This window comes from Mustelus asterias, unplaced genomic scaffold (genome assembly GCF_964213995.1).
Source record: "Mustelus asterias unplaced genomic scaffold, sMusAst1.hap1.1 HAP1_SCAFFOLD_410, whole genome shotgun sequence".
NCBI classification, from domain to species: domain Eukaryota; kingdom Metazoa; phylum Chordata; class Chondrichthyes; order Carcharhiniformes; family Triakidae; genus Mustelus; species Mustelus asterias.
In genome coordinates, this window is record NW_027590365.1 from 176,357 (window position 1) to 202,923 (window position 26,567).

The window sequence follows — 26,567 nt, forward strand, 5'->3', positions numbered from 1 at the left end:
GAATCCTGTGAAAAAATTGAAGTTCTGTCCTGTGTTCCAAGTCCAGGTATGAATATGTATCAATGAGAGCAATGGTGCCAACACTGAGCCCTGGGGGTCACACTGCTGAAAGCTTCCCTCCACTCTGAAAAACAAACTTCTCCTTTCTGGCCCTGAATGTATTTCATATCCTTGGAGGCCTATGACTCGTGGCGTGCCTCAGGGGTCGGTGTTGGGAGCCTTGTTATTCACCCAATACAGGAAGAAGCTACAAAAGGTTGTGAATGTAGCCCAATCCATCACGCAAACCAGCCTCCCATCCATGCCTACACTTCCCGCTGCCTTGGCAAAGCAGCAGCATAATTAAAGACCCCACGCACCACGGGCATACCCTCTTTGATTTGATTTGATCTTTTTTTGTCGCATGTATTAACATACAGTGAAAAGTATTGTTTCTTGCACGCTATACAGCCAAAGCATGCCGTTCATAGAGAAGGAAAGGAGAGAGTGCAGAATGTAGTGTTACGGTCATAGCTAGGGTGTAGAGAAAGATCAACTTAATGCAAGGTAAGTCCATTCAAAAGCCTGACAGCAGTGGGGAAGAAGCTGTTCTTGAGTCGGTTGGTACGTGACCTCAGACTTTTGTATCTTTTTCCCAAAGGAAGAAGGTGGAAGAGAGAATGTCTGCGATGCGTGGGGTCCTTAATTATGCTGGCTGCTTTGCCGAGGCAGCAGGAAGTGCAGACAGAGTCAATGGATGGGAGGCTGGTTTGCGTGATGGATTGGGCTACATTCACGACCTTTTGTAGTTCCTTGCGGTGTTGGGCAGAGCAGGAGCCATACCAAGCTGTGATACAGCAGAAAGAATGCTTTCTATGGTGCATCTGTTAAAGTTGGTGAGAGTCGTAGCTGACATGCCAAATTTCCTTAGTCTTCTGAGAAAGTAGAGGCGCTGGTGGGCTTTCTTAACTATAGTGTCGGCATGGGGGGACCAGGACAGATTGTTGGTGATCTGGACACCTAAAAACTTGAAGTTCTCGACCCTTTCTACTTCATCCCCATTGATGTAGAAAGGAGCATGTTTTCATTTACGCTTCCTGAAGTTGATGACAATCTCCTTTGTTTTGTTGAAATTGAGGGAGAGATTTTTGTTGCCGCACCAGTTCACCAGATTCTCTATCTCATTCCTGTACTCTGTCTTGTCATTGTTTGAGATCTATCCCACTACGGTGGTGTCATCATCAAACTTGAAAATTGAATTGGAGGGGAATTTTTCCGCACAGTCATAGGTGTATCAGGAGTATAGTAGGGGGCTGAGAACACAACCTTGTGGGGCACCAGTGTTGAGGATGATCATGGAGTAGGTGCTGTTACCTATCCTTACTGATTGTGGTCTATGAGTTAGGAAGTTCAGGATCCAGTCGGAGAAGGAGGTGCCGAGGCCCAGGCCATGGAGTTTGGAGAGGAGTTTCTTGGGAATAATAGTGTTGAAGGCTGAGCTGTAGTCAATAAATAGGAGTCTGACATAGGTGTCCTTGTTATCTCTGTGTTCCAGGGTTGAGTGCAAGGCCAGGGAAATGGCATCTGCTGTGGACCTGTTGCAGTGGTAGGCAAACTGTAGTGGATCCAGGTAGTCTGGGAGGCTGGAATTGATTTGTGCCATGACTAACCTTTCGAAGCACTTGATAATGATGGATGTCAGAGCCACCGGCCGATAGTCATTAAGGCATGCTGCTTGATTTTTCTTAAGTACCGGGATTATGGTCATCTTCTTGAAGCAGATAGGGACCTCAGATTCTTGTAAAGAGAGGTTGAAGATGTCTGTGAATACCTCTGCCAGCTAATCCATGCATGATCTGAGTGCATTTCCGGGTACCCCACCTGGGTCAGTTGCTTTCCGTGGGTTGACCTTCAAGAAAGCTGCTCTGACATCTGAAGTGGTGACCCCAGATACAGGTTCATCCAGGGCTTCCAGGGTGGAGGGCATGCACTTGCTGACCACTTTCTCAAAACGGACATAGAATGCATTGATCTCATCAGGGAGGGGTGCGTTGGAGCCGGCAATTTTACATGCCTTCATTTTGTAGACTGTTATGTCTTGCAGACCTTGCCATAATTGGGTTTGGTGTGGCTAGCCTGGGACTCTAACTTGGTCAGGTATTGTCTTTTGGCATCTTTGATGGATCTCCTTCGATCGTATCTGGCTTTCTTGTGAAGGTCAGTGTCCACCTTCCACCTTCTTCTGTCGGGAAAAAGATATAAAATCTTGAAGTCACATACCAACCGACTCAAGAACAGCTTCTTCTCTGCTGCCATCAGATTTTTGAATGGACTTACCTCGCACTAAGTTGATCTTTCTCTACACCCTAGCTATGACTGTAACACTACATTCTGCACTCTCTCCTTTCCTTCTCCATGAATGTTATGCTTTGTCTGTATAGCGCGCAAGAAACAATACTTTTCACTGTATATATTTGACAATAATAAATCCAATCAAATCAAAACAAATTTGGATGTGAATGTACAATGCATGGTTAGTAAGTTTGTGGATGATACTAAGTTAGGAGTATTATTGATAGTGAAGATGTACAATGTCAATGGCACCTGCTAGGTATTGTGCAATATATCTAATCCTATCAGATTAGAGCAGCAAGGATTAGGGCCAAGGGAATATTGGACTGCAGAGTTACAATAACATTAGATTTTTTTTCTCCTTCTAACCTGTCTTAGAATTTCCTTCAATAACGAGACGATCACTATTTCCTTCAACAACTAGATGATCAATATGAGAGGATGAGCATTTCTGTAATTACAAAAGGAAAATTAGTGGCTGCAATTATCCTGAGATATTCTGCATTGTCTACTTTCTCCAAATGGGCCTGATAACATAGGGTGGGAACGGAATGTTTAATGTTAGTGTTTGTTGTTGTTTCTGTGCTGAATGTAAGATTCTGTTTCAGAGAAGAAGGTCGAATATTGGATGGTCAAGACTGCTCGTTGTCCTTGGAGGGTCATTTTTCCCGAAATTTCTTGAACTTTGTGGCTTTATCCCGAATATTAGACAGATGGGTGAGCGTTGTCCGCCCCAAAAGACAGTAAGTGTCCCGTGTGTATATTTGTGTGTGAGTAAGTGTATCCATGTGTGTATCATGGAGTAAATCTGCGTATATCCTCTGTGCATGTACCTGTTGATATACGTGGGTTTCTGTGCGTTGAGAAGATGTCCGTTTGTGTGTGACTGCGGGAGAGAGTGTGTGGGCCTCTGTGTTTAGCTGTGTGCTGCTTTTCATTAACTGTACTACAAGCCTTCCTCTCCAAACAAACAATGTGGTTCCTGAGAATTCCATGGAGTGATTTGAATGATGCAATTCGGAGATTCTCCATCCAGGGTGAAACCACAGGCTGCCCGTGTGCTGTGTGAAACCTGACATTGCAGAGATCCTATTTCTCCCAGAATAACCTGGTGTCTGCTGCTTTCCAGATCCCTTCCTTTCCGCTCATCTGTTTGAAGCCACAAACAGAAAGGTCCAGTTTTCTCCTGGAGTTTGACACAAAGCAGCTTTCACAATGATGCAGAGTTTCAGCCAATGAGGGAGATCCGGGCTCAGCCCCGCCTCTCATTCACTCTGATTGGTTGGAGGACCAGCCGCTCCCGCTCGGTCCTCCAGCCCCGCCCCCTCTTCCTATTGGTCCGGAGCTGCCGTCAATCAGTGCCCGGGCATTGTGATGTGGAGCATGCGCATTGTCATTGCTGGCCTTGGCGCTTGTTTGTCCCGGAGAAGCGGAGTCAGCGTTAGGCGGTGGCTGGGAGGATTTGGAAACACTTTGTGGATCCGCAAACCCTTCAGAATCATTGTCAGCTCCCTGGTTTGCAGCTGCGGGGCTTCTCCCTCCCTCCCTCCCGGGAACAGGCCCAGGTTAACGGCCCCATCCTGGCTCAGCCACTGGAGGATGGTTCACATCAGAGGATGGGGGAGGGGGACAATAAATAAGAGGTTACACTTTGGCCTCAAATCAATGAGGACTCTGATCTCTGGGAAGGAAGGAAACCCTGGGAGGTGGGCGGGGAGGATTCTCAAACACCCGCTGGAGGCCCCAACACCCCCAATAAGACCCATTGGTTTTATTGTCAGTCTGCAGACAGGAGCTGGAGAACTGAACCCAGTAAGAAGTTTAACAACACCAGGTTAAAGTACAACAGGTTTATTTGGTCGCAAAAGCCACAAGCTTTCGGAGCGCTGCTCCTTCATCAGGTGAGTGGGAATTCTGTTCACAAACAGGGCATATAAAGACACAAACTCAATTTACAGAATAATGGTTGGAATGCGAATACTTACAGCTCATCAAGTCTTAAAACCACATCATGAACTGAACCCAGACAGAGGAGAGGGAGGGAGAAAACTGGGAGTGGAGGAAAGAAATGGTGGAGATGGGTTTGGATTTCAGCCCAGGGAGGAGGGAGAGTGTGTGGGACGGGGATTTACAGATTTGGGGGAACAAGAGAGGAAAAAATGTTCCAGAGAAACTGGAATTGTTCAGAATTTTTATCCAGTTCTGACAGTGATGACTTTTCTAAACTTTTTTACAGGATATTCGAAGTGAAGGAACGGCAGTCGGAAAACTCAAACCGGACATCACATCTGACAAAGTTATTCAGTTCTTAGGAGCTGAATATCATCGGCCTTTGAATGTGGAAGGAGAAATATTTGTCTGTTCTGCCTGTGGGCAAAGAAATTTAACATCAGTGTGACCGGAAAAGTATCGGGACAAACCCACACCCGAGTGAGAGTGTTCCAGCGAACTGACTGTGGAAAGATCTTTAAACAGTTACACAGCCTGAAGAAACATAACACTTTTCACAGCAGGGTGAAACTATCTGTATGTTGTGTGTGTGGACCAGGCTTTAACTGATCATCCAACTTGGAGAAGCACAAGGACACCAGCACCATGGAGAAACCGTGGGAATGTGTGGATTGTGGGAAGGGATTCGGTTTCCCATCACAATTGGAAGTTCATCGGCGCAGTCACACTGGGGAGAGACCGTTCACCTGCTCCGTCTGTGGGAAGGGATTCACCCATTCATACAATCTTCTGACTCACCAACGGGTTCACACTGGGGAGAGGCCGTTCACCTGCCCTGTGTGTGGGAAGGGATTCACTCGCTCATCCCACATTGTGACACACCAACTTGTTCACACTGATGAGAAACTGTTTACATGTTCTGACTGTGAGAAGAGTTTTAAATGCAAAAAAGATCTGCTGACACACCAACGAATTCACACTGGGGAGAGACCGTTCACCTGCTCTGTGTGTGGGAAAGGATTCATTCAGTCATCCCACTTGCAGACACATCAACTTGTTCACTCTGATAACAAACTTTTTAATTGTTCTGACTGTGCGAAGAGCTTTAAAAACAAAAAGGATCTGCTGACGCACCAATATACTCACACTGGGGAGAGGCCATTCACCTGCTGTGTGTGTGGGAAGGGATTCAGCTGCCCATCTGCCCTACTGAACCACCAGAGAATTCACACTGGGGAGAGGCCCTTGTGGGGGTAGGGCCTGGGTGGGATTGTGGTCGGTGCAGACTCGATGGGCCGAATGGCCTCCTTCTGCACTGTAGGGTTTCTATGATTTCTATGACCTGCTCAGACTGTGGGAAGGGATTTATTAATTCATCCAACCTTCTGATACACCAGCAGTTCCATACAGGGGATCGACCGTTCACCTGCTCAGACTGTGGGAAGGGATTCACCCATTCATACAACCTTCTGACACACCAGCAGGTTCACAGTGAGGAGAGGCCATTCACTTGCTCCGTGTGTGGGAAGGGATTCACCCGTTCATACAACCTTCTGACACACCAGCAGGTTCACAGTGAGGAAAGGCCATTCACTTGCTCCGTTTGTGGGAAGGGATTCACTCGTTCATCCAACTTATTGAATCACCAGCGAGTTCACACTGGGGAAAGGCCGTTCACCTGCTCCACGTGTGGGAAGGGATTCAGTCAGTCATCCAACGTGCTGACACATCAGAGAGTTCACAGTGGGGAGAGGCCATTTACCTGCTCTGTTTGTGGGAAGGGATTTTCTCATTTATCTTATCTTCTGAAACACCAGCGAGTTCACACTGGGGAGAGGCCGTTCACCTGTAATGTCTGTGGAAAGGGATTTATTCAGTCATCCCACCTGCTAACACACCGGCGAGTTCACAAGGGACTGCAAGGTTTGGATTCTACACTTATCGATGCTGTTAATCATATCCAGGTCTGAATCATGTTCACTCTGACTTTTTTCTTCTGTTGAGGTTTGATATTCTGAATAAATGTGAAATAGACATTTGATTGAATCATTGTTGTAGATTTTTGTCTTTTCCATTTGAGTGTTTAACGTCACCAGGCTGGAGCTCAGAAAGGGCAATCTGAGGGAGGATCATACAGTAGGAACAGAACTTCATTCTTGACCCAGTCCTTCAGGGTCACGCTGAGAGGGACACACAGCACTTTGGTCTTTTTCGTCACTTTCCACTGACAGCAAAGTCCCCGCGTGGGTGAATCCTGAGGTGTGAAAAAAATGTGTCCCAGTCGCTCTTTTCCATGGTTCCGAGCTCCTAGACACGGAAAAGAAGCTCCTTTACAACTGTGTTTAGAGTCAGGAAGAACAATGGTGAATGCTGGAAACGTGCTGTCAAAGATTGGTGTAAAACTGGGATCTATTCCTGACTGAGAGTGAAACGGCAGGTTTAGGTTTCCAGACTAAAAATGAAAAAAAGTCTAAAACGTTTTAATGTGTGTGTGTGTCAGTCCTGGTTTATTGAACAGAAACTGGCTTCAAATAAATTGGTTGAAGTCTGCATCAAAGTAGCAGCTGGAGAAGTTCAAAGGAGCCTGTTAACTGCTGGGACAATTAGACAACAATTTGATTCCCAGATAGAGAAGGAGCTGCAGTGTGTGTCCAAGAATTCTCAGTTTTGTTGTGTGCTTCCCATACACTATCCTTTTAAATAAACCTCACTCCTATCAGCCTTTAACCATTATGAACAGAACAGAGAGAAGCTGAGCAGCACCAGAGCCCTGACTGATCATTTAAGAATGAGTGATGTGTTCAGCTGAAGTTTCCTGTTGGTAGTTTTCTGGGTGATCTCCTTATTTTGATCATCCTCAGTGACCCCTGGGTGTGAACCTGCTCTCCTCTCTTTCAGACATTCACTCACTTAACATCTCCTCTCTCTCAGAAACTCAATCACTCAACATCTCTCATCTCTCTCACACTCACTGAACGTCTCTCTCTCTCTCCAGGCATTCACTCACACTTACCTCACCTTCCACCTCTCTTACACTCTAACCTCGCTCCTCTCTCATTTTCACTTAACCTCTCTCCTCTCAGAAACTGTCTTCGTCACTTAATGTCTCTCTATCTTTCTTTCAAACACTCACTCATTTAACCTTCCTATTTCAGATCTGCTTATACTTGTTCATTGTTTTCTCTCTCTCATTACCTCTCTCTGAAAAAGCACAAACACACTTCATCTCTCTTCGCTGCCTGAGAAAACATGTAATTGATGGAGATTCAATCCTCTCTGTTTCTCTCTCCCACTGCCTCTGACAGGCCCTGACTCACTTTAAATCTCCTCTTTTCTAATAACCCTCTTTGGGAAAACTCATTTGTTCTCTAATTCCTCCTCATTTCTCCCACTGATGACCCTCAGTCCATCTCCCAATTCAGTGAATGTGTTAAAAATCCATAATAATCTCCTTTCTTTATTGTTTAAAATGGGAATGGAGCTGAATGTAATGCTGAGACCGGCAGCAATCTGTGTGGTTGTTCTTGATGCTGTCAGAGTGAGTTCACCCTCACAGACAGGAAGACTGTTCATGGTGATAACATCAAACTGACACCGGCTGTTTCACTCTCAGGTAACACAACTTCCTGTTTCTCTGCTGCCGGTTCCAAACCTCACATCTCAGTTCTAAGCAGAAAATAAATCCAGGGACAACAATCTGGTGAGAACATCTGTCAATGTGACCTATATCTGTCCACAGAGTCAGGGCAGAGTCACACAGATCACATTGTGGTGACATTTACAAATGAGCCAGTTATTTCTGTTCAGAGTTTCCATTTGCAGATATAACCAGCTGTGTCTGTGGATCAGTTACTGAATCATAGAAACCCTACAGTGCAGAAAGAGGCCATTTGGCCCATCGAGTCTGTACCGACCACAATCCCACCCAGGCCCTACCCCCATATCCCTCCATATTTTTACCCGCTAATCCCTCTAACCTACACATCTCAGAAAACTAAGGGGCAAATTTAGCATGGCCAATCAGCCTAACCCACACATCTTTGGACTGTGGGAGGAAACTGGAGCACCCGGAGGAAACCCACGCAGACACGAGGAGAATGTGCAAACTCCACACAGACAGTGACCCGAGCCGGAATCGAACCCAGGTCCCTGGAGCTGTGAAGCAGCAGTGCTAACCACTGTGCTACTGTGCCGCCCACTGAGTTCCCTCTGCTCTGACGTGGAGATGCCGACTCTGCTCCCCATAGCTGGGAACTGATAGCCTGCTCCCTTATATTCTATATCATTCTCTCTGTATTGCTTGTTTCCTCTGTTTCTCAGCTTTTATCTTTGACCGCCTCATCTTCCTGCTTTTTAAAATCTTTCTCAATTTTTCTCTCAGTCTTTCTGTCTCTCCCTCTGTACCTCTCTCAGGCTCTGTGTGTTCCTATTTGATCAAGATGTTCAAAATCATGAAGAGTTTCTGATTGATTATAGAGGGATAAACAGGGAGAAAAGCAGAAAAACCCGGCAGGTCCGGCGGCATCTGTTCAGAGAGTTAACATTTTGAGTCCATTTATTCTTCAGGGCAGGAAAAACATGGGTTATCCATCTTAGATCAGGGAATGTGATGGGGAGATTTAATAGAGGTGTTTAAAATGACAAATGATTAATGATAGTATCAATGGAGAGAAATTATCTCCCAGGAGCAGGAGGGTCTGTCGATGGAGAGAATCGATTTCCTTGGTGCAGGAAGGTCTGTAAGCAGAGGATACAGAGATTTAATTTAATTGACAACAGAATTGGAGGGGGTGATAAGGAGAATGTTTTACACAATAACTTCATATGATCTGGAATGCACAAACTGACAGGTGCTAGAAACAGGTTTACTAGTAACTTTCAAAGGGAATTGGATAAATACTTGCAGAAGGTAAATTGGCAGAGTTATGGAGAATGGGATTAATTGGACAGTTCACTCATCTTTGTGACATTCTGAATGTTTCTCTCCTCAGGTTTTAATATTTGATCTTTTCGATTATAATGTGTCTCAAACAGAAGATTAAAATATTGTGTTTGATGAGCTGTCAGATCTCTTTCCTGTGTGTCTGTGTAACTTGAGAACTGGAGATAACCATGAGGAGGAACTGATTATTTTCAGTTCCTCGAACAGATACACCTCAGATATCAGAAATCCCTGGAGTTCCCCATGTCCTCATTATTCTCGCCTCGAGTATAACAGCTCTCAGTCAGGCCGAATCAGTCACATGTATCTGTCGTGATGTTTCCACTTGTATTTTATCACTCACCTCCCAGTAACACTCACCATAACACAGACACCTTAAAATATCATTGTTCCCTTACACTTTGTCCTCCTATTATAATCAAATGTTTGTTGGGCCTCTTGTCTCCCTTAATGTCAGATTACCTGCAGTTAAAATGACCTCAGAGACACTGAAACCGACCTTTGTGATTATTATACCAGACTCCAATCAGCCCCAGGAGCTGCAGTTGTAAAATACAGTAAGAGTTTTAACAACACCAGGTTAAAGTCCAACAGGTTTATTTGGTAGCAAATACCATTATCTTTCGGAGTGCTGCTCCTTCGTCAGCGCTCCGAAAGCTAATGGTATTTGCTACCAAATAAACCTGTTGGACTTTAACCTGGTGTTGTTAAAACTCTTATTGTGTTCACCCCAGTCCAACGCCAGCATCTCCACATCATGACAACCATCGACGTTGTAAAATACAGCAGAATTGGAATAACAGACAGGTTATTGTTTGATACTGACAGTGGCAGAGTAACACACACCGGAATCTAAATACATTATATCAATAGACCATGACTCACTCACACTATCAAATGAAACCTAAACTTTGGTTATGGTGCACTAGATACTGACTGTATTACCATTACATTGGATCTAATGCTGTGTTCGCTAACATACTGCAACGTGACTCTTATTATTTGAACAAACATTGTATTTGTTGCACTCAGAGTAAGTCAGTGCTTTGCTGTGTTGTCTCTGTGCCCCATCTCCACTCTGATTGTATTGGAGTCTGTGTGTGTCATTGTTACACTCAGAGTAAGTCAGTGCTTTGCTGTGTTGTCTCTGTGCTCCATCCCCACTCTGATTGTATTGGAGCCTGTGTGTGTCATTGTTACACTCAGAGTAAGTCAGTGCTTTGCTGTGTTGTCTCTGTGCTCCATCCCCACTCTGATTGTATTGGAGCCTGTGTGTGTCACTGTTACACTCAGAGTAAGTCAGTGCTTTGCTGTGTTGTCTCTGTGCTCCATCCCCACTCTGATTGTATTGGAGCCTGTGTGTGTCACTGTTACACTCAGAGTAAGTCAGTGCTTTGCTGTGTTGTCTCTGTGCTCCACCCCCACTCTGATTGTATTGGAGCCTGTGTGTGTCATTGTTACACTCAGAGTAAGTCAGTGCTTTGCTGTGTTGTCTCTGTGCTCCATCCCCACTCTGATTGTATTGGAGCCTGTGTGTGTCATTGTTACACTCAGAGTAAGTCAGTGCTTTGCTGTGTTGTCTCTGTGCTCCACCCCCACTCTGATTGTATTGGAGCCTGTGTGTGTCATTGTTACACTGAGACTCTGTCACTGTGATTATTGGACAAGCAGCAAGTCACCGTCACAATGCCCGGCTGATTGACGGCAACGCGGGCCAATGGGAAGAGGGGGCAGTGCAACCAATAGGAGCGAACGAGGGGCGGGGCCAACTTTAACTCGAGCATGCGCAGTGTGAGTAATGGCGATGGAAAACGGCTTTTGTTTTGGGCTCGGAAATCTGTTCGAGGTGATTGGCGGTACGGAGAGAGCAATGGATCGCCCAGGTGGGTGGAAACGCTACGTAAGCATGTTGTGTAAGCCGCAAACCGCGGAAGAGAGCTTCCCGGACCCAGTTTGTACCGAGCGGGGCTGCAGCTCCTCGTGTTCGTCCCGGGTTAACGTTCGCCATCTTTATTGGGGGCAATATGGAGCAGTGCGCACTTGCGGCCGCCATGTTTGTAGAGGGCAATGTTGTCAATGAGTGGGAGGCGCTTGTTCCCCAGTGTTCAGAATGGAGACAACTTGTCCATCAAACTGCATCAACCCTCTGAGTCCCAATGTCTTATTGATGAGACAGAGCGGTGACAGAGAAGGAAAAAGAAAGGGAAATAAAAACAGAAAATGCTGGAAAATCTCTGCAGATCTGACAGCATAGAACATAGAACATTACAGCGCAGTACAGGCCCTTCAGCCCTCAATGTTGCGCCGACCTGTGAAACCAATCCAAAGCCCCTCTCATCTACACTATTCCAATACCATCCATATGTTTATCCCCAATGACCATTTAAATGCCCTTAATGTTGGTGAGTCCACTACTGCTGTAGGCAGGGCATTCCACGCCCTTACTACTCTCTGAGTGAAGAACCTACCTCTGACATCTGTCCTATATCTATCACCCCTCAATTTAAAGCTATGTCCCCTCGTGCTAGCTATCACCATCCGAGGAAAAAGGCTCTCACTGTCCACCCTATCTAATCCTCTGATCATCTTGTACGCCTCTATTAAGTCACCTCTTAACCTTCTTCTCTCTAACGAAAAATTACACTGTAGATAAGTAAGCCCCACCAACTTTCCCAGAAGACTAAGGAAATTTGGCATGTCCGCTACGACTCTCACCAACCTTTACGGCTCCCGGGTCAAGGTCAGGGTAGGAGGATAAACATTCTCTCCACCTCTGTGTCTTTTTCTACCGCGCGGAGGCGTTTCCTGTGCGGGCTGCTGCTGCACACCTTCCACTGCCGCCTCCTCGCCTGTCGCGCAGATACACCTTGGCGGGCCTTGTTTCCGTAGAGGTCCCTCTATGGAGGGATTGCCCCAATTACATCGGGGACCTGGGGTGAAGGGTGATGCATGCAGCAGTTCCGCACAACCGTAGGATTCACTGGTTCACGGGCTATGAAGCTTGCCCCTTCTGTGGCCTTGTGGAGTCCGTGGACCATGTCTATGTTTTGTGTCTTAGGTTGCACTCTCTTTTTGTTGGGGTCGGGATGGCGACCTCCTCGTGAACCTGCTCCTGGGATTGGCGAAATGCGCCATTTACATGTCCAGGCACCGGGCGATCGAGGGGGCCGTCCATCCTGACTGTCTTCCCCTCTACCGCAGCTACGTTCGCGGCTGGGTGTCCCTGGAGAGGGAGCATGCGGTGTCCACGGGCGCGGTTGACGCCTTCCGTGCCCGTTGGGCACTGCATGGGTTGGGGTGCATTATTGACCCTAATAATCACATTTTAATTTGATGTTTTTAAGTTTCCTTTGTACTTTGATTTCTGTTCAGGCTGTTCCTCCTCCTTTTGGGGAGCTGCCCCTTTTACTTTGTCCTGATTTAACTTGAGTTTGTTTATTTGTTTTGACCTAAAAGAGGGCAACATCTGTGAGTAAAACACTTTCTTTTCTCCCCCTTTCCATTTCTTTTCTCATTCTGGGGGAAATTGGGGACTTGCAACAACTGAAGGGAAAGGAAGTGAATCCAGGGAGGCTGCAGACTCTGGAAAGGTTGGCCCAGGTCTCCCTCTCTCTCTCTCTGGAAGACATTGATATAGAAACATAGAAGATAGGAGGAGGCCATTTGGCCCTTTGAGCCTGCTCCGCCATTCATTACGATCATGGCTGATCATCCAACTGAGTAGCCTAATCCTGCTTTTTCCCCATAACCTGTGATCCCATTCGCCCCAAGTGCTATATCCAGCCGCCTCTTGAATACATTCAATGTTTTGGCACCAACTACTTCCTGTGGTAATAAATTCCACAGGGTGACCACTCTTTGGGTGAAGAAATGTCTCCTCACCTCCGTCCTAAATGGTCTACCCTGAATCCTCAGACTGTGACCCCCGGTTCTGGACTCCATCAGGAACATCCTCCCTGCATCTATCCTGTCTCGACCTGTTAGAATTTTATAAGTCTCTATGAGATACCCCCTCATTCATCTGAACTCCAATGAAAACAATCCTAACCTCGTCAATCTCTCCTCATACATCAGTTCCGTGATTCCCTGAATCAGCCTGGTGAACATCCTTTGCTCCCTCAGTTTGACACATTTATTTGTCTGTCTAAAAGGATGGTCTTTTTCCTCATGTTCACATTAAAGGGCAGCTTTCCCCAGGGGATGGATGGCATTTAAGGGGACAGTATGTTAATATAGGACGGAGATATGTCTAGTTTTGTTATAAGGTACCCAGATTAGATACATTATTTATGTTTCTGTAATAAAATACATTAATTATTATTTCTTGCATTACAATATAATGCTGTAGCGATGTTATACATTTCCAGTCATAAAGTCATTACAGCACAGAAGGAATCCATTCGGTAACTCGAGTCCATGCTGACTCCCTGTATAACATTCCAGTCCCATTCCCCCTCTATATCCCCATTCTCCTGAAAGTTTATTTCCTTCAAGTGCCCATCCACTTTCATTTTTAAATAGAATCCATAGATATGGATGGAGATTTACAACTTTTTGGGAATGAAGTAGGAAAGAATGTTCCATAGAAACTAGAATTGTCTGCTCTGAATTTCTATCCTGTACTGACTGTGATGACTTTTGCAAACTCATTTCACAGGATTTTGAACGAGGAATCACAGGCAAAACTCTCAACCGTCACATCTAGACAGAGTCATATTCCTTGGGATCTGAATATCTTGTAATATGGAACTGTAGCTACGTTATAGATTTCCAGACATCTCTTCCCTCAGAGGGTTGTTAGTCTTTCGGATTTCTCTTCCACAGGGACCAGTGGAGGCTGAGGATCATTGAATATATTCCAGTTAGACAGATCTTTGACTGACAAGGGTGTCAAGAGTTATGGGGAACAGACAAGAAGATGGAGCAAAAGCTAATACGTGGGGGGATTTCTTCACTCAAGGATGTGGTAAAGATTTGGAATTCTCAACCCCTGAGGACAGTGAAGCCTCAGTCATCAACTATTTTCAAGAGAGAGATTGATTGGTTTCTAGATATTGAGGATATCAAGGGATATGGGTTTAGTGTGGGGAGAATGATGCTGAGGTAGATGAACGAATTATCTCACTGAATAGTTTAAAAGGCTCGATGGGCCAAATGGCCGACTGCAGCTCCTATTTGTTCTGGTCTCTGTGTCCAGGACAGGAAGCAGTGAGCATGGATCTGTCAATCAGCCTCAATCAGCACCTTCAGGAGAATTGGGAGGGTGAATATTCGATACAGCAGAGTGAGAATGGAGGGAGAGTGTGTGGGATGGAGACTTACAGCTTTTTGGGGAATGAGAGAGGAAAGAATGTTCCATAGAAACTAGAATTGTCTGTTCTGAATTTCTATCCTGTACTGACACTGATGACTTTTGTAAACTCGTTTTATAGGATATTGAAAGAGGAATCACAGGCCGAAATCTCAAACATCACGTCGAGATCTGACAGAGTCATATTCCTTGGGAGCTGAATATCATCGGACTTTGAATCTAGAAGGAGAAATGATTGTCCAGTCTGTTGATTTGAAAAGATTTCAAACATCAGTGTGACTGGAAAAGCAGCAACACACTGCCACACTTGAGTGAGAGTGTTCCAGTGCACTGACTAAAGAGCTTTAACCAGTTACACAGTCTGAATAAATATCACACCATTCACAGCGGGGAGAGACTGTACCCGTGTTCTGTGTGTGGACGAGGCTTCAACTGATTGTCCACCAAAGAGAGCAGCAAGGACACCTGCACCATGGAGAAACCGTCGAAATGTGGGGACTGTGGGAGGAGGTACAGATCCCCATCTCTGCTGGAAGCTCATCGGCGCAGCCACATTGGGGAGAGGCCATTTACCTGCTCTCAGTGTGGGAAGGGATTCACTCGGTCATTCAACCTGCAGTCACATCAGCGAGTTCACACTGGGGAGAGACCATTCACATGCTCTCAGTGTGGGAAGGGATTCACTCACTCATCCCACCTGCGGAGACACCAGCGAGTTCACACTGGGGAGAGGCCATTCACCTGCTCTCAGTGTGGGAAGGGATTCACTCAGTCATCCCACCTACAGATACACCAGCGAGTTCACACTGGGGAGAGGCCATTCACCTGCTCACAATGTGGGGAGGGATTCACTCAGTCATCCCAGCTGCAGATACATCAGCGAGTTCACACTGGGGAGAGGCCATTCACCTGCTCTCAGTGTGGGAAGGGATTCACTCAGTCATCCAGCCTGCAGACACACCAGCGAGTTCACACTGGGGAGAGACCGTTCACCTGCTCTCAGTGTGGGAAGGGATTTACCCGATTATCCAACCTGCGGACACACCAGCGAGTTCACACTGGGGAGAGGCCATTCACCTGCTCTCAGTGTGGGAAGGGTTTCACTCAGTCATTCAACCTGCGGGCACACCAGCGAGTTCACACTGGAGAGAGGCCATTCACCTGCTCTCAGTGTGGGAAGGGATTCACTCTGTCATCCCACCTGCGGAGACACCAGCGAGTTCACACTGGGGAGAGGCCATTCACCTGCTCTCAGTGTGGGAAGGGATTCACTCAGTCATCCCACCTGCAGATACACCAGCAAGTTCACACTGGGGAGAGACCATTCACCTGCTCTCAATGTGGGGAGGGATTCACTCAGTCATCCCAGCTGCAGATACATCAGCGAGTTCACACTGGGGAGAGGCCATTCACCTGCTCTCAGTGTGGGAAGGGATTCATTCAGTCATCCAGCCTGCTGACACACCAGCGAGTTCACACTGGGGAGAGACCGTTCACCTGCCCTCAGTGTGGGAAGGGATTTACTCGATTATCCAGCCTGCAGATACACCAACGAGTTCACACTGGGGAGAGGCCATTCACCTGCTGTCAGTGTGGGAAGGGATTCTGTGATTCATCCAGGCTGCTGAGGCACCAGCGAGTTCACACTGGGGAGAGACCGTTCACCTGCTCTCTGTGTGGGAAGGGATTCACTCGGTCCTCCCACCTGCGGATACACCAGCGAGTTCATACTTGGGAGAGACCATTCAGCTGCTCTGTGTGTGAGAAAAGATTCAGTCTTTCATCCCACCTGCTGAGACACCAACAAGTTCACGAGTGATTCCAGGGTTTGGATTCTGCTGTTATTGTTTCTGCTCTCAATTACACCCAGGACTGCATTTTGTTCATTCTCACAGTTGGTCAATGGGGAGGGTCGGAGGGTTTCTTTCTGCTGGACTGGCCGGTCTCATGACTTTGCCTCCAGTGGGCTGATGCTCTTTGAGTCTTGTTGCGAATACCCGGTTTCAAATTTCACACGGATCACAGAGTGACAGGATGTTGGGAAGTTAAGAGTCGCTATTTTTGTTTGAAACTCCCCCAAATGCCCATCCAATTTCCTTTGTAATTGTTTATTGTCTCCACTTCCTCCACCCTCGTAGGCAGCGAGTTCCAGGTCATTACCATTCGCTGCATCAAAATATTCTTCCTCACATCCCCCCTTCCTCTCTGACCCAAAACCATAAATCTGTGTCCCCCTCGTCCTTGTCCCATCAGCGAATGGGAACAGCTTTTCTTTGTCCACCTTATCTAAACCTGTCAGAATCTTGTCCACCTCTATCAAATCTCCCTTCAACGTACTTTGCTCCAAGGGGAACAACCCCAGCCTGACATCGACAATAAAGAACAAACTAACAGAATATGTTCGTACCTGAAATCACATGGGAATGTTTTAAAGATATTGTGAATATATTGTCCTGGACAATAAGGGAATTGGAATAACTCACCTTGGGTGTGGTTGAATGGAATATATCAATCTGATATCCACCTACAGTCTCGTGAAAGTCTGGAATGTGTAGCTGGAAATCCCTCCCTAACCGCACTGTGGGTGTACTAACACCTCAGGCATTGTAGCAGTTCAGGAAGGCAGTGTTGGGGTTGACCATGTCCGAGGCAGCTACATACAGCCACATATTCTGTTATAATTGAAGGACAGCAGATTGAATGTGAGGCATTGTGGGACTGGACTATCTTAACCACATTCCTGTGACTGCTCAGTTTCTGCAATCACAGAACATTAAAGCTGCTCAGCAGGGCCCCAACAGAGGACCTGGTGAGAATATTTACTCAGAATGAGTTAGAATTAAACTGGGGCGGCACAGTGGTCAGCACTGCTGCCTCACAGCGCCAGGAACCCGGGTTCGATTCCCAGCTTGGGTCACTGTCTGTGTGGAGTTTGCACATTCTCCCCGTGTCTGTGTAGGTTTCCTCCGGGTGCTCCGGTTTCCTCCCACAGTACAAAGAAATGCGGGTTAGGTGGATTGGCCATGCTAAATTGCCCCTTAGTGTCAGGGGGACTAGCTAGGGTAAATGAATGGGGTTATGGGGATAGGGTTGGTGGGATTGTGGTTGGTGCAGACTTGATGGGCCGAATGGCCTCCTTCTGCACTGTAGAGATTCTATGAGATTATTGCGGGACCAGCTGGTGTTCAGCAGCTGAGATCCTGGAATCTGTAAAAAAGGGGCTGACTAATCAATAAACAGTGATAGGTAGCTAAGAAGTGAAGCGTTTTCAGGCATGTTTATATTATTTTATCATAAATTTGTGATAAGAACTGTGAGGGACTTGTGACCGGTAGTCGGTGAAGTGACGGTATACTCCAAGTAGCACTGGACTGAAAAATGGACCTCTAAGAGTGGATTCTAATGGTTATAATCCAACCCAAGCATGGCCAGTGACAAATCAGAGCTCGAGTGGGCACCAGACAGATTTCTTACCTGTGTTTTGGAAACTAAGAACAAGAAACTTACCGATAAAATGATTTGAGAATAGAGCCAACATTTTGAGACTGGATGACACTTCATAGGAGCTCTCATGAAGGGTCATCCAGACTTGAAACGTTGGCTCTATTCTCTCCCTACAGATGCTGTCAGATCTGCTGGGATTTTCCAGCATTTTCTGTTTTTGTTTTACTTTTATAACAAATGATTCGGTCTGATTGGAATCCCCACGATCCTCCTGCAAAACAGAGAGAAAGTGGTGATAAAAGGAGAAAAAGGAAATGGATGATAGAGTCTGGGTTCTGATTCTCCGAGCCCATGTAGAATTAACAAAATGAGTGAACCAGTTTATAAAGAACAGAAATTACCCATCCCTAACAAAAACTGATCAAATTAAAATAGGTTGAGAATATAACAAAAAAATTAATAGATGAAGTTTAAAATCAAGTTTCTTTTGTTGTTAGAGAGGGGATTTTTCACAGTAACTTCATTGCAGTGTTAATGTAAGCTTACTTGAGACTAATTATAAACTTTAAGTTTTTTAAAGTTATTTTGTTAGAGGGGTTCAGAATACCTTGAGATTAAAAACTAATAAAGGCTATTGAAACAGGGTGGACTGACTTAGACTAACGTAGAATAAGGATCACAATGTGCCTTATTTATATTATACAAAGGTACTGTCTGCATAGAGACACATATAACCACTGGTAGAGAATTTAAACATGTATTTCAGATTTAAATATGTACTTTTTGTACTGAAATGTATACCTTGGCCAAACTGCAGACTGCCCTAAAGCATAATGGGATAAAAGCTGAGTGAGACAGTCCACGTTCTGTCAGAACAGTGAACAGTGAAGCCACAGAGCACAGTTTTTATCAGTATGAGTTATAAGGGATGGCTCAGCAGACAGTGGAAAGGAACTTTTGAACCCTATAACCTTTGTAATAGAAGTTGCTGAGAGTCAGTTAGAAAGCAACCTTTGAACCCTATGGACCTACGTAAGTGAAAGTTGCAAAGTAACAGTGGGCAGGAACTTCCAGATTCTGCAGACCAATGAATTCCCATTCTTCCAGAAGATCGGATGTTATTGGCCAAGGTAAATATTGTGCACGAACATGATTGGAGCATCCAGTTAGGATGACAGAGTGGGTGGGTGAAATGAACTTTCAAAATAGTATAACTACACGGCCAATGTATTGTAACTTTAGAAAGGAGTTGGACTGCCCAGCTGCCTTTCTCCCAGCGCGTGTTGGTCAATAAAGAATGTCTTTAACCAGTATACTGTCTTTTGCAAATCTTTGTATTAACTGGGTTCAGCTCAATACTTCGCCTCTGAGAAAAACCCCCATCACATGTAAAGTGAAGTAATTGTGTGCCAAGTTTTTTCTGTTCACTCCCGACCCCTTTAGGTTCTGTAGAAAAGTTAACCCTTTCAGCAGACAGTTCATTTCTTTGTAAATCACCTGGAAACTCATGTGTCTATTTTAGTTTTTGATTGAGGATTTATGGGAACCAGTTAAATGTGGAAATTTTAAGCGGAGCCTGGAGGAATTTGGAAGAACTGTGAGAATTTTATATTGTTGTCACCTCGACCCCAGATAAAGAACAAAGATTTTGCAGCTGGCAACATGTTTGGGATTTTAAATCAACAAAGACTAGATGTTTCCTATAAAATCAGGCCTTGGAAGTTGGCTAAAAAAAGGTTAAGTTACAATGAAGGGGAATGAAGGATCTTGTGTCTTATTTTAATCAAGGAGTTGTGAGCTTAGACCATAAGACATAGGAGCAGAAATAGGCCACCAGACCCATCGAGTCTTCTCCGCTATTCAATCATGGCTGATATTTTTCTCATCCCCATTCTCCTACCTTTTCCCCATAACCCCTGAATAATCCCCTTAATAATCAAGAACCTATCTATCTCTGTCTTACAGACACTCAATGAACTGACCTCCACAGCCTTCTGCGGCAAAGAGTTCCACAGATTCACCACTCTCTGGCTGAAGAAATTCCTCCTCATCTCTGTTTTAAAGGATCATCCCTTTAGCCTGAGGTTGTACCCTCTGGTTCTAGTTTTTCCTACCAGTGGAAACATCCTCTCCACGTCCACTCTATCCAGGCCTCGCAGTATCCTGTAAGTTTTAATAAGTACCCCCTCATCCTTCTAAACTCCAATGAGTACAGGCCCACAGCCCTCAACCGTTCCTCATACGACCAGCTCTTCATTCCAGGGATCATTCTTGTGAACCTTCTCCGGACCCTTTCTAAGACCAGAATATCCTTCCTTAGATGTGCGGCCCAAAACTGCTCCGAATACTCCAAATGTGTCTGACCAGAGCCTCATACTGTCTCAGGCGTACATCCCTGCTGTTGTATTCTAGCCCTCTTGACATGAATGATAACATTGCATTTGCCTTCCTAACTGCCAACTAAACCTGCACATTAGCCTTAAGAGAATCTTGATCAATGACTCCCAAGTCCCTTTGTGCTTCTGATTTCCAAAGCATTTCCCCATTTAGGAAATAGTCTATGCCTCCATTCCTCCTACCCAAGTGCATAATCTCACACTTTTCCACATTGTACTCCATCTGCCACTTCTTTGCCCACTCTCCTGGCCCATCAAAGTCCTTCTGCAGCCCCCCTGCTCCTTCAATACTACCTGTCCCTCTACATATCTTTGTATCATCTGCAAACTTAGCAACAGTGCCTTCAGTTCCATCTTCCAAATCATTAATGTATATTGTGAAACGTTTGTAGTGCTCTGTCGCTTTAAGAAGCTATAGCTGCGAGAGAGAATGCTGAGGATTCATTTGAAATTTACGAGCTGTGAGAATCTGTGTGTTTCATTTGTTTTATGTGGATGTTTGTCGATGTGTTTTATCATTGTTTTGGGCTACATTTGTTAAGGTTTATCTTTCTGGAGAATTAACCTTCTCTTGAGTCTTTAATTAAAGGCATTTCTGGAAGTTCAGAAACAGAACCACAAGAACGCTTAAGGAATTAATTTCAGTTATTGTTGTAAAGCACATGCTAAGTTTCTCTGTTTGTGTGGATGATATTTGTGGGTTGAATGCTTCAAGTTTTGAGGTTTTCTGTCTGTGATTTAAATCAAACAGATTTAAATAAAGGACGTGTAATTAATGAAGCTTTTTTTCACAAAAGTTGTGAACCTAGAACCACATTCACTGGCCAGAGACATGATTCCAGGATACTGTGCTAAACTTGTGGGAATTTTAATCCGGATTCAAACTCACACATGTGAGAATGAGAGAGTTTTAATTGTAATGGTTATTTAAAATTTGGGACATGTGAAATAATTCTGACCATTCCTGTGTTCATTGAATCATAGAATCCCTCCAGTGCAGAAGGGACCATTCGGCCCATCAAGTCTGCACCGAGTCTCTAACAGAGCACCTTACCCAGGCCCTCTCTCCCTGTAACTTACACATTTACCATGGCTAACCTATCTAATCTGCACATCTTGGGACACTAAGAGGGAAATTAGCATTGCAAATCCACCTAACCCGCACATCTTTGGTCTGTTGGAGGAAACCGGAGCACCCGGAGGAAACCCACGCAAACATGGGGAGAACATGGAAAGTCCACATGGACACTCACCCAAGGCTGGAATTAAGCCCGGGTCCCTGGCACTGTGAGGCAGCTGCGCTGACCACTGTGCCACCATGCCACCCTATAGTTGAGGCCAAAACATTATCTGATTTCAAGAAGATATGAAATATAGCTCTTGGGACTAAAGGGATCAAGGGATATGGAAGGAATTGGGGAATGAGGATATTGAATTCGATGATCAGCCATGACCAAGATGAATGGTGGAGCAGGCTCAAAGGGCCGAATGGCCTACTCCTGCTTCTAGTTTCTATGTTTCTCTCCACTGTGCCAGCATTCCATCCAGTGGCACAGTGGTTCGCACTGCTGCCTCAAAAAAACAAATACAACAATGGCTTTGGCATCTGCTACAATGTGACTGACAGTTTGACAACGGAGCCAAGGGCATCAGGAGCAACTGATCCACTGGGAGGTGGAGAAGAATGTGACGGAGATTACGAGCGGGTCCTTGATAGGTTTTCTAAAGAGATTCAGAAAGGAAATAGTGAGTTGGAAAAAGTCCAGAATAAATTAATTTCCAGTTACATTGGAAACCTGTTGCCTCCCAGCTGAGTACAAAATATAAAGAGTTGAGGGAACTGGTGGATAAGCTGCAGAATGGAGCTGATTGCTGGCAGGAGAGCACGTCTGACCTGGACAATCAGTTACATTGGGAACAGGGGGCAGATGATAGGGTGAGTGGAGCTCAGAAAAATCTACTGCTGTTCGGCCAAACCCTGGAACAAGATATTGATTTACAGTCAGAAAATATCAGATCAAGTGAAGAGTGAGAAAATGCCATGGGGACTTTGAGAAAGTTAACTCAGCCACAAAGTGACACCTCCCTGAGACAGAACACTCCCTGTGTTTAGCTAACATCAAACAACCTGAGACACAAATCAGTCACCAGCGAGCAGATGTAGTTGTTTTCTCCAAAAAAAAGAATCACTGAAAGCACTCCCCCCTCTCCTCTGCCTCTCCTGTGTGATAAGGGAATGCAGGTGTGTGAGGGTAGCCATGACCTTTGCACCGTCATGATCCACAACGCTTACTCCAAGTTGGTTTGCCCAGTTGAAGGAATACCGTACATTTGAGTCATAATTGTTGAGGCAGGGCGTTGTTTGAAAGCATCATCGATTCGAAGAATTAGTTTGGAAAGGGAATAAAAATTAATTTAATTTGAACAGCCGTGAGTTTCTGTTTGAAATAAATTCAGACTGTGCTAAAATGTGAAAGGAATGTATTTGGGTTTGAAATTAACTTGTTCAAGGTTAGAATTGTGAAGGACAATTTGCTCCCAAAACACAAAGATAAGGCTGCAGTTTGGCAGCAAACCAGTTCCAACTTTCCAAAACATTTGAGTTAAAATTGTTGAGATTCAGTTAACAACACATTTCACAAAGTATTTCTTTCAACTTTGATTAAGTAGCAAATATTGAAAATTGAAATTGGTGTTCAAAAAAGGAGAGATAAAAGAGATGAAATTTGAACAAAATCGAAGAAAATAACATGAGAGAAGTTTTTTAAATTATGTAAATTGACACAATTGCCAAGTTTCCTCTGCCCACTCCCCGCCTCTCTCGGTTCCACAGAGAAGTTAACCCTTTCAGCAGACAGCTGATTTTTATAAATCTCCACACAGCCTTTGTTTTTTAATGTAACCTGTGATTGGACATATTAACTCACTGGGATCTTGGCCAGAGCCAGATGGATTGTTTATGGGGTTTTTTTAAACAGGTGATGACGGTTTCACTCACAAACAATCCGAGTGAAGGCAGCAGTTTTGAGAATTAAAGCAGAGAATAAAAGACTTTACTTTTCAGAAAGCCAACAAGCCTGCTTTTGATATTGGAATTGATAAATATCTGACATGAGTTGCTATTTCAAGCATTTAAAATGGAAATTACCTGGTGTTTAAGGGAAAGAACAAAGTTGATAATGCCTGGAATCAAACAGAAATGTTTGGTTTCTGTTAAAAGATATTATGAGAATATTTAATGATTTATTTAACTCTAAAGATTCTCGAGAACTCCTGAAAGTGCAGTTTAAAGGAATCCATACATTTGGGTGTTTATGAAGATTTGAGTGAAAGGGAAGTCGAGATGAGATGAATGAGGTGACAGTTTTCTCTTGGAGATACTTGTTTCTTTGTCTATGAATTATTTGAGAGAACTGAATTTGATAATCTGGCCACCATCTGAGACATTATTCCCAGAAATCCTCAATTTTAAACTAAAATAGACACATGAGTTTCCGGGCAGTCACAGGAATATGGTCAAGATAGTCCAGTCCCACAATGCCTCACATTCAATCTGCAGTTCTTCAATTATAACACAATATGTGGCTGTATGTAGCTGCCTTGGCCATGGTCAACCCCAAGGGTGCCTTCTTGAACTGCTGCAATGCCTGAGGTGTACGTACACCCACAGTGCTGTTAGGGAGGGACTTCCAGTTACTGAGAGAGACAAGAGATGAAATTGCTGGGCCTCTAACAGAAATCTTTGTTTCTTCATTGGACACAGGTGAGGTCCCAGAGGATTGGAGAATAGCAAATGTGGTCCCGTTATTTAAGAAGGGTAGCAAGGATAACCCGGGTAATCATAGGCCAGTGAGCTTGACGTCCGTGGTAGGGAAATTGTTGGAGAAGATTCTTAGAGATAGGATCTGTACACATTTAGAACTGAATAATCTCATTAGCAATAGACAACATGGTTTTGTGCGAGGGAGGTCATGCCTCACAAATTTGGTTGAGTTTTTTGAGGCGGTGACAAAAATGACTGACGAGGGAAGGGCCGTGGATGTCGTCTACATGGATTTTAGTAAAGCATTTGACAAGGTCCCTCATGGCAGGCTGGTGCAAAAGGTTAAATCTCACGGGATCAAAGGTGAGCTCGCTAGATGGGTACAGAACTGGTTTGGCCATAGAAGACAGAGGGTAGCAGCGGAGGGGTCTTTTTCTGATTGGAGGTCTGTGACTAGTGGTGTTCCGCAGGGCTCTGTATTGAGACCTCTGCTGTTTGTGATATATATAAATGATTTGGAAGAAGATGTAGCAAGTCTGATTAGTAAGTTTGCGGACGACACAATGATTGCTGGAGTTGTGGATTGTGATGAACATTGTCAGAGAATACAGCAGGACATAGATAGGCTGGAAAATTGGGCGGAGAAATGGCAGATGGAACTTAATCCAGATAAATGCGAAGTGATGCATTTTGGTAGATCTAATGCAGGGGGGAGCTATACAATAAATGGCAGAACCATCAGGAGTATAGACACGCAGAAGGATCTGGATGTGCAAGTCCACAGAACCTTAAAGGTGGCAACACAGGTGGAAAGGGTGGTGAAGAAGGCATATGGCATGCTTGCTTTTATTGGACGGGGCATAGAGTATAAAAGTTGGGGTCTGATGGTGCAGATGTATAGAACGTTGGTTCGGCCGCATTTGGAATACTGCGTCCAGTTCTGGTCGCCACACTACCAGAAGGACGTGGAGGCTTTGGAGAGAGTGCAGAAAAGGTTAACCAGGATGTTGCCTGGTATGGAGGGTATTAGCTATGAGGAGAGATTGAGTAAACTAGGGTTGTTCTCCCTGGAAAAACAGAGGTGGAGGGGCGGCCTAATAGAAGTTTATAAAATTATGAAGGGCATAGATAGGGTGAACAGTTGGAAGCTTTTTCCCAGGTCAGAAACGACAAACAGAAGGGGTCACAAGTTCAAGGTAAGGGGGGGCAAGGTTCAATACAGATATGCAGGGGACGTATTTTAATGATAACCATATGAACAGACTGGGAATAGAGGGATACAAACGGATGGTCTAGTTAGGAACACATGATCGGTGCAGGCTTGGAGGGCCGAAGGGCCTGTTCCTGTGCTGTATTGTTCTTTGTTCTTTAAAATAGACACGTGTTTCCGGGCAGTCACAGGAATATGGTCAAGATAGTCCAGTCCCACAATGCCTCACATTCAATCTGCAGTCCTTCAATTATAACAGAATATGTGGCTGTATGTAGCTGCCTTGGCCATGGTCAACCCCAACCCCAAGGGTGCCTTCTTGAATTGCTGCAATGCCTGAGGTGTACGTACACCCACAGTGCTGTTAGGAAGGGAGTTCCAGCTACATATTCCAGACTTTCACTAGACTGTAGGTGGATATCAGATTGACATATTCCATTCAACCACACCCAAGGTGAGTTATTCCAATTCCTTTATTGTCCAGGACAATATATTCACAATATCTTTAAAACAGAAATTAAACATTCCCATTTGATTTCAGACAGTAACATATTCTGTTAGTTTGTTCTTTATTGTCAATGTCAGGCTGGTGTTGTTTTCCTTGGAGCAAAGGAGGTTGAGGGGAGATTTGATAGAGGTGGACAAGGTTCTGACAGGTTTAGATAAGGTGGACAAAGAAAAGCTGTGCCCATTAGCTGATGGGACAAGGACGAGGGGGGACACAGATTTCTTGTTTTGGGTCAGAGATGCAAGGGAGGGGGAGTGGGGGGCGGGGGGGGGGGGGGGGCGGTGGAGATGTGAGGAAGAATATTCTGATGCAGTGAATGGTGATGACCTGGAACTCGCTGCCTACGAGGGTGGAGGAAGTAGCGACAATAAACAATTAAAAAGGAAATTGGATGGGCATTTGGGATGTTCCAAACAGAATGAAGAACAAAGAAAATTACAGCACAGGAACAAGCCCTTTGGCCCTCCAAGCCTGGAGCAACCATGCTGCCCGTCTGAACTAAAACCCCCTACCTTTCCGGGGACCATATCCCTCTGTTCCTATGCTATTCATATATTTGTCAAGACACATCTTAAAAGTCACTGCCGTATCTGCTTCCACTACCTTCCCCGGCAACGGGTTCCAGGCACCCACCACGCTCTGTGTAAAAAACCTGCCGTGTACATCTCCTTTAAACCTTGCCCCTCGCACCTTAAACCTATGCCTCTAGTAA

At 45.0% G+C, this 26,567-nt stretch overlaps 3 protein-coding genes across 3 annotated transcripts in view; 2 read left to right on the forward strand and 1 right to left on the reverse strand.

The window, feature by feature from the left end:
* LOC144486602 (uncharacterized) overlaps window positions 1–26,567 on the reverse strand; it is a gene marked incomplete at its 5' end in the record, with an annotated part of 70,233 nt that overhangs the window by 28,356 nt on the left and 15,310 nt on the right. The window lies entirely within an intron of this gene.
* Window positions 4,066–5,637, forward strand: LOC144486598 (uncharacterized). Its single transcript, XM_078204646.1, has 2 exons — window positions 4,066–4,232; window positions 4,568–5,637. The coding sequence occupies exon 2, from the start codon at window positions 4,927–4,929 to the stop codon at window positions 5,536–5,538; it is 612 nt and encodes a 203-aa protein (XP_078060772.1). The 5' UTR covers window positions 4,066–4,232; window positions 4,568–4,926; the 3' UTR covers window positions 5,539–5,637.
* On the forward strand, window positions 11,006–16,399 carry LOC144486596 (uncharacterized). The gene is made up of 2 exons (XM_078204643.1): window positions 11,006–11,106; window positions 14,656–16,399. The coding sequence occupies exon 2, from the start codon at window positions 15,007–15,009 to the stop codon at window positions 16,351–16,353; it is 1,347 nt and encodes a 448-aa protein (XP_078060769.1). The 5' UTR covers window positions 11,006–11,106; window positions 14,656–15,006; the 3' UTR covers window positions 16,354–16,399.

Coding starts and splice junctions, on each gene's coding strand:
- LOC144486596 (XM_078204643.1), top strand. CDS start 15,007: ATGGAGAAACCGTCGAAATGTGGGGACTGTGGGAGGAGGTACAGATCC.
- LOC144486598 (XM_078204646.1), top strand. CDS start 4,927: ATGGAGAAACCGTGGGAATGTGTGGATTGTGGGAAGGGATTCGGTTTC.